The sequence below is a fragment of the Salminus brasiliensis genome, chromosome 3 (assembly GCF_030463535.1).
Source record: "Salminus brasiliensis chromosome 3, fSalBra1.hap2, whole genome shotgun sequence".
Lineage (NCBI taxonomy): Eukaryota > Metazoa > Chordata > Actinopteri > Characiformes > Bryconidae > Salminus > Salminus brasiliensis.
In genome coordinates this window covers 50,980,541-50,997,679 of record NC_132880.1, presented here as the reverse complement: position 1 = coordinate 50,997,679, position 17,139 = coordinate 50,980,541, and the positions used below count along the sequence as shown (strand labels likewise).

The following is a 17,139-nucleotide window of genomic DNA, read 5'->3' as shown; positions in this document are numbered from 1 at the left end:
TAGAGTATTATGGTCTGTATATTGACTTGTGTTTAGTAGAGTCTAAGATTAGAGGATCTGAGTTTTAGTCTATTTAAACTAGCTGAGGTTCTTCTTCAGTAAACAGTGAAGCTCCTCTGTAAGAACTCTGGAGAAGAGCGTCTGATAAATGCAGTAAATTAATTGTGCACTCAAAAGGTTGATAAGTACAGTTGGGATGGGGAATTTACACGCATACTCATCATGGAAATTAATATAATGTCAATCCTGGGTTTCTTCTCTTGGAACTGTTCTTTTTCTGGGGTAGAATGAAAAACATATTTTTGGAGGGTTTTTCTGACAACAAACAACGACCATGATAATATTTGGTGAAACGTCTCTTAGACTTTTACGCCTTGACCAGACGCTTTTAAAGGTAGCCATCAGCAATCTCCTGGCTGGATTCTGGTTGGATGGTTGACCACTCTTTTTGGCAGAATTGGTCAAGAAAATTTAAATTAGTTGATTTTCTGTAACTTACCCAACTTTCAGTGTAATTATTATAATTAGATGAAGAATCAGCCTGGCCGCATGGAAGGACTTTGAGAATTAAACTGTCATTGAAACATTGTTTTCAGCAAGCGTTCAGTTTGACGCCAGATAAGTACCAACTAAATCAGGAGCAATCCGTCAACTTTGTTTGCTCAGGAAATAAGATTGTTTGGTCAGTGGGGTCATTCTGAACCAATGGTGACAACAGACCGATAACCTAACTAACATGATCCAGCTTCGTTCTCAGCCCTTAGTTCAATGTAGCACATGAGTTCAGTGGCTGGTCAGTTGTTATAGTGATTAAACTGCTGTTAGCTCTGGCTTTCAGTCCGTTGACAGCTGGATGCCGTGGATTTTAATGAGCGTCAGAGTCAGACCGTTTTGAAAGGATCACTTCCCCACCATTAACCGCTCCTGAAACACTCCTCTTACCTCGAATCAAAGCCACAGCTATAACTCACGGCTTAGAACTAGCCTTGAAATACTCTCTGTGGTCTGCAGTAGCAGGAATGCTGTACTGCCTCGTCTGTACATGACTGGTGAGGGGATGAGGGGATTGGGCAGTATTTAGCATAAGTGCATCACAGTATAGAAGAGCTGTGTAGTGTATTTGCGCAATAACACACCAGAAGTAAAGCCGTATCGCCAGATATTGCCACAGGTGTGCTGATGTTGAAGGCACAAAGCCAATGGCAAGAGATCAGCTCACTCTTACTGTGATTCTACCACAGTTCTGATCATCCAGATTTATTCATTAGAGTTCCAGACACAAAAACAGAGCAAGGAGAAGGTTTCCTCACGTCCATAGTGGTGTTATCCACCATGCAGTCTCATTTTGCTCACATGCAGCTTGTCTAGTCCCTGTAGAGAAGAAGTACTGCCAATAGAATAGGACTCTCTGTAGCAGATAAACATTTACATTTATGGCATTTAGCTGAGGCTCTTATCCAGAGTGACTTACAAGGTCACTCTTATTACAGAGGTGGGCCAATGTAGTGTTAGGAGTCTTGGTTGGTGTGGCGCAACAGATAACACCACTAGTTGCCAGTGAGCTACCACACCATGTGGGAGACTGGGGTTCGATTCCCAGTCTGGGTGACTGTGGGTGCTGCGCTACACCAATAAGAGTCCTTGGGCAAGACTCCTAACACTCCATTGGCCCACCTCTGTAATATGAGTAACCTTGTAAGTCGCTCTGGATAAGAGCGTCAGCTAAATGACATAAATGTAAATGTAAATGCCCAAGGACTCTTATTGGTGTAGCGCAGCACCCACAGTCACCCAGACCGGGAATCAAACCCTCCATCTCCCACATGGTGTAATAGCTCACTGGCAGATAGTGGTGTATCTGTTGCACCACACCAACCATATCATGACCCTATTGGCTCCATGCTGCCTAATAATTCCAGGCGTGGGCTAGAGGGGTGTAAAGCCCTCCAGCATTGAGGAGCTGTGGAGCAGTGGAAGAGCTGTGTTCTCTGGAATGATGGTGGAGGAGCTCCATCCAGTACTTTTGGATAGGATAAGTTGGGGATGATGAGGTAGGGTGGTGATCATCATCCAACATCCTGACCTCACTAATGCACTTGTTGCTGAATGCAATCAAATCCTCACAGCAATGCTCCTGCTCCAAAATCTAGTAGAAAGTCTTCTTCTCTGGACAGTAGAGACAGTTACTCCAACAGAAGCAGGATCAGCTCTTTTAAAACCCTTGATTTCACACCTTCAGCAATGTGAGCTCAGGTTCGAGCCCACTTTCCTCTTAATCACCCTCTTCCAGTGTAACAGCAGCCTGGCTCACACTCCCCTGAGGGGAGGCGAAGGTTTACTCAGTCCCCTTGGCCGCTGTGAGCTCACAGGTTCTAATCGTAGTGTAGCAACAGTCAGCATCTCGGTCAGCCTGGTCAATATTTACACACCCTTGCCATTACAGCGTCAAGTGGCAGAGACGTGCGAAAGGAAGGTAAATAAAGGAGCTTAAACATGCGATGGGGGTGGAGTGCTGCTGTGTGCAGGTGTGTGCATGCTTAGTGCTAGGGATGTTGGATACAGTGGGTCAGGTATGGACTATTTTAACCCCAGTCCTCCTTCAATACTTTTATTTACATCTGTGTTATAGAGCCTCTGTACACCATCCTGTATCAGCTCCACCTTAAACCAGCAGCATGCATTTCTGGACAGTGTGAGAGCTGCAGAAGCTTGATCTGAAGGTGGAGCAGCATGTGGGTGGAGGTGGTAGAGAAACACTACAGGATTCTACACTAATATGACTCTATGGGTTCTGCAGCGTTACACAGCAGTTCTGGAGAGAGGTTCTCCTCCTGCAGCTCCACCACCAAACCTCCATAGTGCAGTAGCAGCAGCACTCCGGCCCGGAGTGGGAATGACGGAGACGCCGTTCTCCCCCTGTTCCAGTCATTGGAGGAGCATCAGCATGATCCTGAAGCTGCTGGTTTAAGGTGGAGCTGATGCAGGGTGATGGTTTAAGGTGGAGCTGATGCAGGATGATGGTTTAAGGTGGAGCTGATGCAGGATGATGGTTTAAGGTGGAGCTGATGCAGGGTAATGGTTTAAGGTGGAGCTGATGCAGGGTAATGGTTTAAGGTGGAGCTGATGCAGGGTAATGGTTTAAGGTGGAGCTGATACAGGATGATGGTTTAATGTGGAGCTGATGCAGGATGATGGTTTAAGGTGGAGCTGATGCAGGGTAATGGTTTAAGGTGGAGCTGATGCAGGATGATGATTTAGGGAGGAGCTGATGCAGGGTGATGGTTTAAGGTGGAGCTGATGCAGGGTGATGGTTTAAGGTGGAGCTGATGCAGGGTGATGGTTTATGGTGGAGCTGATGCAGGATGATGGTTTAAGGTGGAGCTGATGCAGGATGATGGTTTAATGTGGAGCTGATGCAGGGTGATGGTTTAAGGTGGAGCTGATGCAGGATGATGATTTAAGGAGGAGCTGATGCAGGGTGATGGTTTAAGGTGGAGCTGATGCAGGGTGATGGTTTAAGGTGGAGCTGATGCAGGATGATGGTTTAAGGTGAAGCTGATACAGGATGATGGTTTAAGGTGGAGCTGATACAGGATGATGGTTTAAGGTGGAGCTGATACAGGATGATGGTTTAAGGTGGAGCTGATACAGGATGATGGTTTAAGGTGGAGCTGATACAGGATGATGGTTTAAGGTGGAGCTGATGCAGGGTAATGGTTTAAGGTGGAGCTGATGCAGGGTGATGGTTTAAGGTGGAGCTGATGCAGGATGATGGTTTAATGTGGAGCTGATGCAGGGTGATGGTTTATGGTGGAGCTGATGCAGGATGATGGTTTAAGGTGGAGCTGATGCAGGATGATGGTTTAATGTGGAGCTGATGCAGGGTGATGGTTTAATGTGGAGCTGATGCAGGGTGATGGTTTAATGTGGAGCTGATGCAGGGTGATGGTTTAATGTGGAGCTGATGCAGGGTGATGGTTTAAGGTGGAGCTGATGCAGGATGATGATTTAAGTTTTAAAACCATTGTTTAACCTGTGCACAGTTGGAGGAGTGGGAGGCTGAATCTCAACCCCCTCCCGGGTCTGTTTGGACTGCACTAGGTGATGAAATGATGGGCTCTACACCCAAACAGAGCGCTATAGGTCTAATATAAAGCCTTTCACAAACCGGCTGCCTGCCCGTTTAAAAGACGTACTGGAACATAGGGCCGTGAATAAAGCTTTGTGTTTGTACATGTCAGTAGCAGTGGACACAAGCCAGGGCGGTTTTCACAAGTAGCGTCTTCTGACCGCATACACCCAGCGCCGGCTCCTACTCTGTGCTCTTGTGACCTTCTTGTGTCGAGTGATGAAATTTCCTCTTGTATGCGAGAGGTTTCATTTTCAGGCTGGCTTCTTTATGACTGATACGACTCGATAAAGAGGATTTCCAAAAAAGGATAATCATTACATATGAACACATCCAGAGGGGCAAGGTAAAAACGTAGGCAACAGGCAGAAGGTATAAACCCAAAGAACCAAGACACAGGCAGGAGGTCAGAAGGGCTAGGCAAGAGGGCAAGATCGACAATACAAAGCACAGTCATACACAGGAAGTAACGCTCAGCAGGTCCCCAAACTAGGGACACAATACTTCGGGGGCTTATACTCTATCCTAATTACCCATACGACAGGTGGTAATAATCAGAACTGATGGGTGATGAGGATGAGAGTGAGGATGGCTGGTTGAAGTCACGTGATCACTCATAGTGTGTTCCAGTGGATTCTGGGAAATGGAGTCTGGAAGTTGCAGAGGCACTCGACAACGTGATTGGATAATATGGTAGTGAATTGGCTGCGTAATGCCTGAGACGTTGTTTTATGATTAGTTCTGTAATTATATATTGACTTAAAACATTTTAGGTCAAAACATATTAATTAATTAATTTTTTTATTTATTTTAAGAAATGTGTTAATTATTTTATTTATTTATTTATGTATTTATTTCTAGATTTACAAGTATTGCATTTTCATCTTTCACAACTGCATGTACAAACTTTTTTTTGTTGTGTTTTAGTTTTTTGTTGTTTTGGATTGCAAAGAAAATGGTTATATTTGCATTATAGACTTTGCATTATAGAAAAGTCAGTGGAATTCCCCTATAAGCCCTGAGGGTTGTATGAGGAGCCACATTTCAGTTCCCCACTTTCATAACCACACTGCGTACATATACATAGTGTTAGTGTTACTAAATAGCTCACAGTGCACCTTATATATATATATATATAAACAGAGACCAAATAAAAACAAGAGCCTGTTATGCAAATTATTTTGAGCTGTTTAATCTGTAATTAGGGATAAGTAGAACCTGCAGCACCTGGACTGTGCATTATACGACCTGCAGCTGCCAGATGTTAGTTTAACCCTTTTGCTCAATCAAACACTGAGAAACTGAGCTCCTGAATGGACTGCACTCATACTGACATCACAGAGATTCGGTTTGTGTAAATAAGGTACTGTAAATACATACTGGATACATACATACATAAATGACTCATTAAATGTTATTAAACTTTCAGTGCATTTTCATCTCTAATTAGTGATGAGTAGAACCTCACTTTAGGATATAGAACCATTATTGATGTATGAGTGATTATTAAAACCTTTTATTTATTTAATATCACAAACAAGAAAACCCCCAGCACTATCTAGAACCCACAAAGATCAAATCACACACTAATAATATTTAACTAATAATTAATAAATGCTGAGTAATTTGCATAACAGGGTGGTAACACAGTGTTGTCAGGTGTTGTCATGCTGCTCAGCTACTCTGGGGGCAGGTTTGGAAGAGGAGATGTTTGGTGAGCCAGGGTTTAGAATGAGTGACTGGTTCGTCTGTGTCTGTGTGACTGTGCTGTGTGGGAAACCAGTCCTCCCACTGCAGGTTTGGATGTGAATGGAGCTCCGAAATCGACAGTGTCGAGTGTTCGGAGGCAGACGGTGATTTAAGAGCTATGGGAAAGGGCCTGCAGGCTAGGCCTGTTGGTGATCTGTGCTGACCCCTCCATTCCCCAGTGATGATTTATATGTAGGAATGCCATTGATGTGCACCTAAACACACACAGTGAAAGAGAGAGCGTGACAGTCACGTTTATTAATACCATCTGGACTGCTCGTCACTGCTGCAGTGGACTGAGTGTATGTGTGTGTGTGTGTGTGTGTGTATATATATATATATAGTTATAGCCACCTGAACTCCGGACCTCATCAGAACAGATGCAGGTGAGGTTTCTCCTGGACGCCCCCCAGCGTGGATGGGTTATGAAGTGGTTGCTATGGTGTTGCTAGGTGTTTGCCAGATGGTTGCAACAGTGTTGCAGATTGCAGTGGTATTTCATGCAGTTGCTAGGGTGTTCCTAGGTGGTTGCTATGGGGTTGCTATGGTGTCTCAGGTGGTTGCCAATTGGTTTCTGTGGTACCACATGTGATTGATTGGCTGTTACTAGTGCATTTGTTTCAGCGTGATATGAGAAGGGTGCCAAAACATTTGCATTCAATTCATTCCTATGGGGAAAATAAATCTGCAGAAATCTGTTGCTATGTGGAAACTGTGCATCCAATCAAAAATCTGCGTACAAGCACACATCAGATCAGACCGAACAGTCTGGAGTTGGAACAGTGTTGATATCTTGAATATATAAATATATTAGAGAGGGGGGGGGTGTATGCCTGCATGTGTGTGTCATTGCTTTTTGCGAGGTTTAGCGGGTCGCACACCTCCTTTATCGAGCTTCTGCTGCTCATGTCTGCAGGCGGAGGGAGAGGGCTGCATTCCTCTGCTCTAGAGACAGGAAGTCCTGCGTATGGTTCGCATTTTCAAGCCCTTGCAGTGAACCCGTGGTGTTCCTGCGTGGTGATAGTGGTGTGTGGTGGGTTAGTGGAGAGAAGGAGATGGAGTGGGAACGAGGGGGGCAGAATTCCGAGCATTCCCCTGTCTGTCTGACACAGCAGAGAGCTCCGTAGCTCAGGAGAGAGAGAGAGAGAGAGAGAGAGAGACAGAGAGAGAGAGAGACAGAGAGAGAGAGAGAGAGAGAGAGAGAGAGAGAGAGAGAGAGAGAGAGAGACAGAGAGAGAGAGAGACAGAGAGAGAGAGAGAGAGAGAGAGAGAGAGAGAGAGAGAGAGAATGTTCTTAAATAACTATGGAGTTAAGGTGATCTGAGGAGAAACCGCAAGAAGAACCATCTAGGATTGAACCGTACTGTTTACTACAGTGGTTAACAACACTGACTGCCCTGCTGGGTAAGCACACCGCACCGCACCACACCACACCAGTAAGAGTTCTTGAGCAAGACCCCTACCTCAACGTTCTCCTACCAGTGTACCAGCCCAGGTCACAGTGGAGCATTTCTATTGGTCCATTGATCATGAAATTCTGATACAGAATAAAGAACAACATCATGGAGGAAAGTGGAAAATGACAAAAATGTAGTACTACAACAATGTAGTATTTCTGTTGTTTTTCAGTTTTTGACATATATATATATATATATATATATATATAAGATATAAATAAATTAATATTATAGAATTGATCATCATTTGTAACTATGGTAACAGTGGAATACTGTTTTTTGGTATACCATGGTATGAAAAATGATGGTTATCATACCATGCTAATTTGCTCGATATTGGAAAACAATGCTACTGAACTGCAAAGATTGTTTTAAAGCAGTCAGTTATTATTACAGAATGATCTATAATAAAAATAATCATTAGCTAGATATGAAATAGTTCAAAAAAGCTCCACCTCCTGTGCAGCTTTCTCATTTATTTACATATTTATTATTAAAATTGAGACATTTTACATATAATGCATTATAAATTAGCCTAAAATGTTGTAATTATAGTAAAGCATTTGATCAATTAAACAACATTCTGCTTGCATTCCTTTAAGGGTCACTGTATATGACAATAATAATAATATTAATAATAATACTAAGAATGCAGTAAAATACTGTATACTGTGTTCTGTGACACAGTAAAGCCGTGATGTTAGGAGATGATCATCAAACCGTTCAAATCTCATACGTCTGCAACCCTATTTGTAGCTTTTATTATGGTGAAAACCAGCACAAATGGAGATCCAAGGTTCTTGCGTGCCAGTGAAGTCATTTTGGATAAGAGCTTCAGCCAAACCCTGCGGGTGAAATGATTGAATCCAACATCTAATCCAGGCAACAGTTCTCCCAGCAGATCCTCCTGTCGCTCTCTCTCAGCGCTGCTCTAACAGACCCGTCAGACCTGTCACTCTTCTTGAGTGTCACGGCCTCACCATCGCGCCCCTTCCCCACCTCCCCCACCTCCCCAGTCTGTCCTCCAGTGGCACTCTCATGCCCCCCATCTCCCCAGTGCCCTAAACCATCACGTGGTTTGGACGCTACCGCGCACAGTCAGATGTGGAGACACAGAGCCGTCAGTTCTGTCAGGACGAGCTGGAGCTGGACAGGGCTGCTAAACAGCACCGGGTCACACGAGGACGGGAGCGCAGCCCGGCAGGTCCCTGCAGCGCCCTAATGTGGTTAGAACGGCTCTGGGGGGAAGGATTAGATTGGTCCTGGCGCCGAGTCTGCTCCTGTTCTCAGTCTATCGAGTAAGGTTTGGATTTGTGGCAAGGTCATGGCATTGTGGGAAATGTAGTGGATTTAGGCTTATTGCTATGGTGACGGTAGTTTTGTAGTCCCCGCCCACTCTTCTTGCTTCTTCTTTATCATTTTCTTTATCATTTCTTTTTGCAGTGAAATCACTGTAAATATACAAGTGTTTCCAATATTCTGGCCTCTGTTTTTATCTTATTACAGCTCATGAAATTGTGGTGGATTGGATGAGGATGGTGTGTTGGCACTGTTGGACAGTTGTATGGTGTTTGTGTCTGAACATTTACACAATACAGGCTGTACCGACTACCTCAGGGGGGCGCTATACCACACTAGGTGGAACAGACTGTATCTGTATATATATATATATAGTTATAGCCACCTGAACTCCAGACCTCATCAGAACAGATGCAGGTGAGGTTTCTCCTGGACGCCCCCCAGCGTGGATGGGTTACGAAGTGGTTGCTATGGGGTTGCTAGGTGGTTGCCAGATGGTTGCAACAGTATTGCAGATTGCAGTGGTATTTCATGCAGTTGCTAGGGTGTTGCTATGGTGTCTCAGGTGGTTTGTTAAGTGGTTTCTGTGGTACCGCATGTGATTGATTGGCTGTTACTAGTGTATTTGTTTTAGTGTGATATGAGAAGGGTGCCAAAACTTTTTTGTATCTGGCGGCGGGTTGCTCTAATAGCTTTGTTTTCCTTGTTAAAGAGGACAAATTCAGCTACTTTAAGCTGCACCCATTGCTGACACAGATGTGCAAAAGCACACACTCACAGCTTGTCTAGTCCCTGTAGAGAAGAAGTACTTCCAATAGAATAGGACTCTCTAGAGCAGATCAGCAGGAACCTACTGGCACCATGCTGCCTAATGTTTTACAGTCTAGTAGAAAATCTTTAATTCCCTTGATGAACAGTAAGTGAGCCGGTGTCCCAATACTTTTGTCCATGTAGTGTGTAGAGAATCTTACCCAGTGAATTTAATCCAGAGGTCCACAGTGTTTATTGCGTACAAACCTGCATGGCAGCCGACCAGTAAAGCATTTGATTGACAGTGTGAGGACAGGTCATGCAGAACGAGCGAGTTATTATCATTATAGGGATCATTAATGGACGTCTGGCAGGAAGCTAACATGTCTCAGATGTCATGTATGTCTTGTATGGACGCTCTAACAGGTCTGTTTTCTCTCCATGTGTTGACCAGGTGCTAACCCCAACACGAGTCGGACAAACGTATGCCTACAGCCCCGCCCCCAACAACTCTCAAGACCTTTACGATGTGCCTCCGATGCGGCAACAGGGGGTAAGAGATCGAATAAGCTCATAAAGAGGGCCGTCCGGCTCTGTCCAGGGGTGCTTCTTAGACCCAGTGCAGGTGGTGGGAGACAGGAGGATGACATCCCTCAAGGATGAGATCCCTCAATGTAGAAATACACCCCCCCCCCCCCCACCGCAATTGCAGTTACCTGTAAATAATATTGTTATTGTTTATTTATCTCTATTATTTATATTGTGTATATATTGTAATTTATTTACATTTTTGTATATCCCTACATCTTGCTATCCCTTTTCTGCTGACACTGAGAATTTCACCACTGTGGGATTAATAAAGGATTATCTTATCCTAAACTTAAGATCTTATCTTTATCTTATTTTATATTCCAGGTCTATGATTTTCCACCTGGAAAACAGACAGGAAAGCACTCGAGCCCTCATGGTCAGAGCCTGTACGATATCCCTCCGACAGTGGACACGCGGAATCAGGGGGTGTACGACATTCCTCCGACAGTGGACACGCGGAATCAGGGGGTGTACGACATTCCTCCTCCATCTCAAGGGGTATGTTTGAGTGAAGGAAAGCTCATGTTTGACAGTTCAGTGGTCATGTTTTCCATTGGAAAGCAAGGAATGCAAAACGCTGCACTCGCTTTAGCTCAGCAGTCGAGAAGGAGAAGTCCTATCTGAATGCCTTCTTTGTTCTCGGTGTCGGTTAAGAGTGCTGCCTTTCCCTAAATTGCAGGGCCACAAGTGGAAGAAAATAAATAATATCATTTTTATTAGTTTCCCCGGTTACTAAATGAATGCCTTGCCTGCCAGCAGTGATCAAGTCTGGTCCAGAACTGTGCTCTGAACTCTGCAGTGAGGGATGTTAAAGACCGAAAATAACTGCTTTCCGGACCCTCTTATGTTTCACTGCTTTACACCGTCCAGTCCGGCCCAGTCCGATGCTGCGAGGTTGTTTGTAATAAATTAAAGTATGCTGGGAACCAGTTATTTGCGTCGCATTTAATTAGGGGGTTCCAGAGCTTCGACTGTCTGTAAAAGGCAGATTTCAAGCCTGAGTGAAATCGCGTAAAGCCTGCTCCTAGTATTTGTTGATCTACGTGCTCATGGTATGCCCCATGTACATCAGGACTCGTACCTCATGCTCAAATGAAATGTGGGGTTGTCAGATATGTTCCATATCCGGTTAAACTGTCTGTAGATTTGAGACTGTCAGCAAACCGGCTGAGACGCTGTGGATAGGCTTGGGCGGTAACAGCGTATACTCAAGATCTAGTACACGGCCAAATAGGCTCATTCCCCCATGTGCATTTAAGAGAGCCACAGGCTGGGGGCGCTGTGGGAGCTCACTGATGAATAAGGTCACGCTCTGAAAACAGGTGGGATAAAAAAACAGGCCCACCTCAGCTGCAAGTTTGACTGAAGGACTAAGACTAAGACTGAGTAAACCTGGATCAATCCGTCTACTAAACCTTCCTGAAATCAGTGGAGACACTCCTGACCCCGCTCACCTCCACCGACTCTGCGCTCTCCGGTCTGAGGCTCTATCCTCAGTCAGCTGGAACCCGGCCTGTGCTGTGCTGGTCAGCCTGCTGGCTAACTTATCTGAGCCTAGAGAACCGGCTACGAGTCCAAACCCAGCAGAACCGGCCTCTCATTTCCCCTTTCTGACCCTCCCAGCACAGTCGCTCCACCTCGCTCTCAGACTCCAGTGTTTATGGTCAGCGCTTGTGTCGGGGTCAGCGGTCAGTCAGCAGCAGCTGCTCCGGGCGTCTGATACTGGGTGGAGCTGTAGCTGAGCTAGCTAAGCAAAGGCTAGCTTAGCGAGCGGCTACAGAATCAGAACCACAGGAAAAAGCTTTCAGTTCAGCTTCTGTCCTTTAAAAACTCGCAGCCGCTCGATCACCAGCCTCCAGCCGCTCGAGTCTTTCTCGTCTAGACGTTTAGAAGTGGGCTTTCAGTCAGACAGACTGTTCTCCTGCTAACTGAGCTAATGCTAACCAGCCTCTCTCTCCTGATTCAGAGCGGTTTAATGTTTGAATGATTATGACATATTTAATGTTTGTACGATTAAACATTTATTGAATGATGGATTTGATCTCGTGTATTCTCAGGTGTATTCGGTACCACCTTTCCGGGGTAACGCTGCACAAGACGAAGGCAACTATGACTTTCCCCAACCTCACAAACACAAACAAGAGGGCGTCTACGACGTTCCGCCATCCTTCATCTCCAAGTCCACTCAGTGCTCCCAGTCCAACTATGACTTCCCCCCAGCTTCAGAACACCGCATGCTTGCTAGCAACGACAACAGCATCTATGACGTTCCTGCCAGCCAGTCGGCCTCAGCAGGATCCCGAGATCTTTACAACGTTCCACAGGGAATGCCAGCACGTGATCGCAACAAGGGCATCTACGATGTGCCACCTACAGATTCGCGCTTGCTAGCTGACGTAACCGACGGTATGAACCGCCTTTCGTTCTCCAGCACCGGCAGCACCCGGAGCAGCATGTCCACCTCCTCCTCCACGGCAGGGTCGCCAGCCGAGGGTCGCCTGGTGCTGGACCTGGACTCTGCCTTGCAGCGGGTCGGGCGCCTACAGCAAGGCCTGGAAGCTTCGGTCTCTGCTCTCCAGAGTCTGGCCACCTCACCCAACTGGCGCACGTACGGCTTCATGGAACGCCACAGCAACGAAGTGCGCCTGATCCTGGAGCGTGTGCGCAGCACCCTGGCCGAAATCCTGGCCTTCGGGCGAGGAGCGACAGCCAACGCCACGGCCCTGTCCGACTCGGGCCTTCACTCCAAGCTGCGCCGGCAGCTGCAGAGGCTGGAAGACTCCCAGCAGATCCTGCAGCAGACTCACCAGGGCCTTGAAAGCAGCGGCTGGGCACTCAATGTCCTGGCAGCAGGCAGCAAGCAGCAGGGCAAAAGCGACGAGCTGGACCGCTTCGTCATGGTGGCGCGGACGGTGCCGGACGACGCCAAGCAGCTCGCATCAACAATAGGGGGCAGCGGCGAGCTGCTGTTCCGGAGGGCGCCAGTAGAAGGCGTCGTTCACCCCTTCACCTGCTCCCCGGCGGAGGAGGACAACCACAGCTGCAAGACCAAACCTTTCCCCGTCCCGCAGGACAGTGAGAAGTGTGTGAAAAGCTGGATGGAGGATTACGATTATGTCCATTTGCAGGTGAGAACGGGTCTAATAATAGCTTCCTCTTCCAAGCAGCTGCTGCCTGGAATTATCCGGGAATTATGAGCTTCCGAGTGGGAGGAAAACAGGCACACATCATAATTACTAGTCCTAATCATAATAACCGGCCAGACACTCAAGAATGAAAACATAACCAGCGATTTGGTTTGACTTCCATTACACTCAGAAGTAGAAGGAGAAGCATCAGTGTAGAAGCAGAAACCGTACAGAGTTCGGTGGCAGTAAGAAGCTGCACCGTCATTTTAACCTCTGTGTTGTCTTAAGCGTCAAAAATCAGCAGAGGAAAAACCCTTAACTGTCATTTTAGCTTGAAATTTAACAACTTAATGCCCCAGGTTGACCCAAACGAGAAAGTGAAACATCGCATTTGTATGTTTACTTCCATGAAAGCTGTGCATCACCAGGGTACGTAGATGATCTTGGGGTCATATTTGACCCTCAGAACACCCTCAGGGTGTACAGAATGTTAAGGCTACACAAGGATTAATAACTGGAAGCTTTGCCCTAAGACACTCTGGCTTACGAAACCTGATCTTCTGATTTCATAAAGGTCGCAAATGTTACGTAACACAGTTATCAACAACATTTCATGGCCATCATGTGTCACAGGGCAGTGCTGGATTACCCTTACCTGCTTATCTTGAGAGAGGAAGATCTCCAGCCAGCATGCTGATATGGGGCTCACATGGCTAGAACGTGGGCTAGCCGGGTTCCAGGTGGGCATGGGCTCAGAGTGGGCTCAGGCCCCATCGTTACAGACCACCTCATCTCACATGGGTCACATCTAGGCCCTTTTAGCATGTATAATCCAGATGGTGCCCATGTTTAACCCCTCCTGGTCCCATCACTGACCCTGGTCAGCATCCATATGTGGGGCCAACCTGGAACCAATGGACAAAACCTTCTGATTCCCAGTCCGGGCTACTCATACGGACCTACATCTATGAATAAATCAGACCAGAATCTCAGAGTCATTAATCAACCAGGTCTAGAACCTGGAGCAGAGCGGTGTGGCAGGTGGTTGCTGTGGTATATACACATTATGACCACCCTTGGTCTCCCAAATCCATCAGCCACACTGAGCAGACACGAGCACTGTGTAGATCTTTAGTTCCAGACTGGATCCATCTGTTTTTGTGCAGACTCTGTTATCAGCCTCCTCTCACCCTGTTAGTTCTTCAGTGGTCAGGAGCCCACAGGACTGACCAGCCCAGAGCAGACTGTAGTATTTGGGTGGTGGGTTCCCTCTGCGTAACTGAGAGGCAGAGATTAGTTTTATATAGACCTGAGGCAGAAGGTTGACAGGTTTCTGATGACCGGTTCATTCATAATGACCATGAAACATCTCTTAAGAGAGACCTTGATGGATCTGCATCTGGACTTCTCACAATCAGGTTCTAACAGTCCTAAAGAAAGTTCTAGACGTTAAGGAAGTTAGTTAGTAACACATTTGTCTTGGTTCCTCTCAAGGTTTCCAGCCACTGTTGCCACCAGCTTGCTCAAAAGAGGCTCGGACCCAGAATGGTTCAACCCGGAAGGTTGAATAAGGACAGTAATCACATGATCATCTCCTCAGGTTTTCGAGCCGCCTGACGCTTTTCCCTTTTCTCTTTTAAAGGGTAAGGACGAATTTGAGCGTCAGCAGAAGGAGCTCTTGGAGAAGGAGAACATCATGAAGCAGAGCAAAGTACAGCTGGGACAGGAACAGGTACACATTTGACAGCCCAATGTGTGACTTATTGATGTGACGTATTTTCCATAAATCCTCGCTGTGATTGGATGGCCTGGACAGCGTCCAATCTCTGATTGGCTGCCATTAGCAGCGCCCCCTGGTGGCTGTGAGGCTCCAAGCATTATGAGGTTACTGATGATGCTTTTGTGCCAGCTGTTTAACTCCGCCTCCTCTTCTCACTTTTACAGCTGAACCAGTTCAAGCAGTTGGAGCAGGAGGTGATCAAACCTGTGGAGAACGACATCACACAGTGGATCTCCCATCAGCACTCCACAGGCTCCTCCTCCCCTTCAGACTCCTCCTCCTCCACCTCCTCCTCTGTCGGGGGCGGCGCCCAGGTCTGTGTGCGGGATCGGCAGCTGCTGGGCTTCTATGCCGAGCAGTGCGAGCAGCACTTTGTGACTCTGCTGAACGCCGTGGACGCGTTCTTCGGCTGCGTGGCCGCCGGCCAGCCTCCGCGGATGTTCGTCGCACACGCCAAGTTCGTGATCCTCAGCGCCCACAAGCTCGTGTTTATCGGGGACACTCTGTCACGACAGGCTTCGGCGCCCGACGTGGTCAACCGGGTGATGGACTCCAGTAACGTTCTGTGCGAGATGCTCAAGACGGTGGTGGGCTCCACCAAGATGGCCGCCCTTCATTACCCAAGCACAGGTGCGGTGCAGGAAATGGTGGACCGGGTCACGGACCTCTCGCACCGGGCTCAGCAGTTTAAAGCGCAGCTCTTGCAGATGGCGGGGTTGTGATCCGGTCGGTGTGATCAGCTCCGGCTGAGACGTTCTGAACATTGTGTATTTATATGTATTGGGCCCATCAGCGAGGCTGTCTGTTGTAAATAGGTCCGTTTCCTTCTCTGTGTAAATATTCGGCTCTATTTTTGTTTAGATTTGTTTTATATAATATTAAGAATCGTATGAATATACATATATATATGTATGTATATATATATGAATATGAAGTGCTTTCTAAACCGCTATGTTAACATTCCATGTTCTTCGTATTGAGCACCTTATACGTTGCCCTTAAACTCGTTATTACGGCCTGTAGAAAAGTGCTGCGCCGCTGCTGGAAATCAGAGTAGCTCTTTCAGTCTCTTGAACTGTGCTGCATTGTGTTCTGTGGACCACGTGGTTCTAACAGTATAGACTGTTCTTCACTCTGTGACGTTTCTGTCATTCTCATTACATTGCAGTGGATTAGCAGGTGCTCTCGTGTAATTGGAAACCATTCAAGTATTGAGGGGGGGGTGTAATTTGGATTAAATTTCTAAAAAAATGAACAGTAGACCTGAATTTACTCGCCCTTCTTAGAAGTCTCCACCTAAACAAACAAAAAGTACTAGTAGGTATCAGTACTGGCTTTTGTATTTGGCAGCATCGAAGCTTATATTGAACACTATGTGTCCAAATATTTGTGGACACCCCTTCTAATGAATGCATTCATCTACTTTACGCTGCACCAGTTACGGGACTCTCCGGAGCAGATAACCATGAACCTATTGGCACAGAGGGGTACACATTGAGCTGTGTTCTCTGGAATGATGGTGGTGGAGCTCCATTCAGTACTTTTGCATGGGATAAGGTGGGGAGTTGGAGATAGGGTGGGCAATGCTCCAGAATCTAGTAGAAAGTCTTCTTCTCTGGACAGTAGAGACAGTTACTCCAACAGAAGCAGGAGAAACTCTACCCTTGATTTAAGAGGAAATCATGAATGAACAGGTGTCCCAATACTTTTGTCGATGTAGTGTGGACTCTAATCTCTGGACTCTGAGCGGACAGTGAAGCACTTTTGTAAGTCACTCTGGATAAAAGCATCTTCTAAATGCCGTAAATGTAAATTAAACTCTTTGTTTGTACTTTTGGGGTTTTTTATGTGTCGTCCGTTAACTTGTGTTAATTGGTCATTATCATCAACCTATCGCTGTAAGATGATCTGTTCACTAAAAGCCTGGCACAGTTCTGAGAAATCAAAAACTTAGAACAGGTTTTAGCAGGTTTGCACACTCGAATCCTGACCCAGAAGCATGAAGTCACACCACAGGAAGCATTACGTTACTTTTTTCTTTTCCAATGATGATATTAATATCGAAGTCCAGAATATCGGCCAACGCCAATCTATTATTTTGCCCTTACAAACTTACTAAGCTGTAAAATTAGCCTGAAATAAGCATCAAAAAGTAGACTACCGTGCTCAAACTGCTCAAACACTGCACTATACCACAGGAAGCAACACACAGCTAAGAGGACAACACCACACAGTGTGAGTGTGAGCTATTTCAGG

General features: G+C 46.2%; 1 protein-coding gene across 2 annotated transcripts in view; it reads left to right on the top strand.

Moving 5' to 3' along the window:
• nedd9 (neural precursor cell expressed, developmentally down-regulated 9) overlaps positions 1–16,714 on the top strand; it is a 42,284-nt gene extending 25,570 nt beyond the window's left edge. For both annotated transcript variants that reach the window (XM_072676507.1, XM_072676508.1), the window contains exons 3-7: positions 9,839–9,937; positions 10,300–10,473; positions 12,033–13,103; positions 14,746–14,835; positions 15,048–16,714. In XM_072676507.1, coding sequence (XP_072532608.1) covers positions 9,839–9,937; positions 10,300–10,473; positions 12,033–13,103; positions 14,746–14,835; positions 15,048–15,605 — 1,992 coding nt within the window. In that variant the 3' untranslated portion in view covers positions 15,606–16,714. The remainder of the gene's footprint in view (positions 1–9,838; positions 9,938–10,299; positions 10,474–12,032; positions 13,104–14,745; positions 14,836–15,047) is intronic.
• Positions 16,715–17,139: the final 425 nt, after the last annotated feature.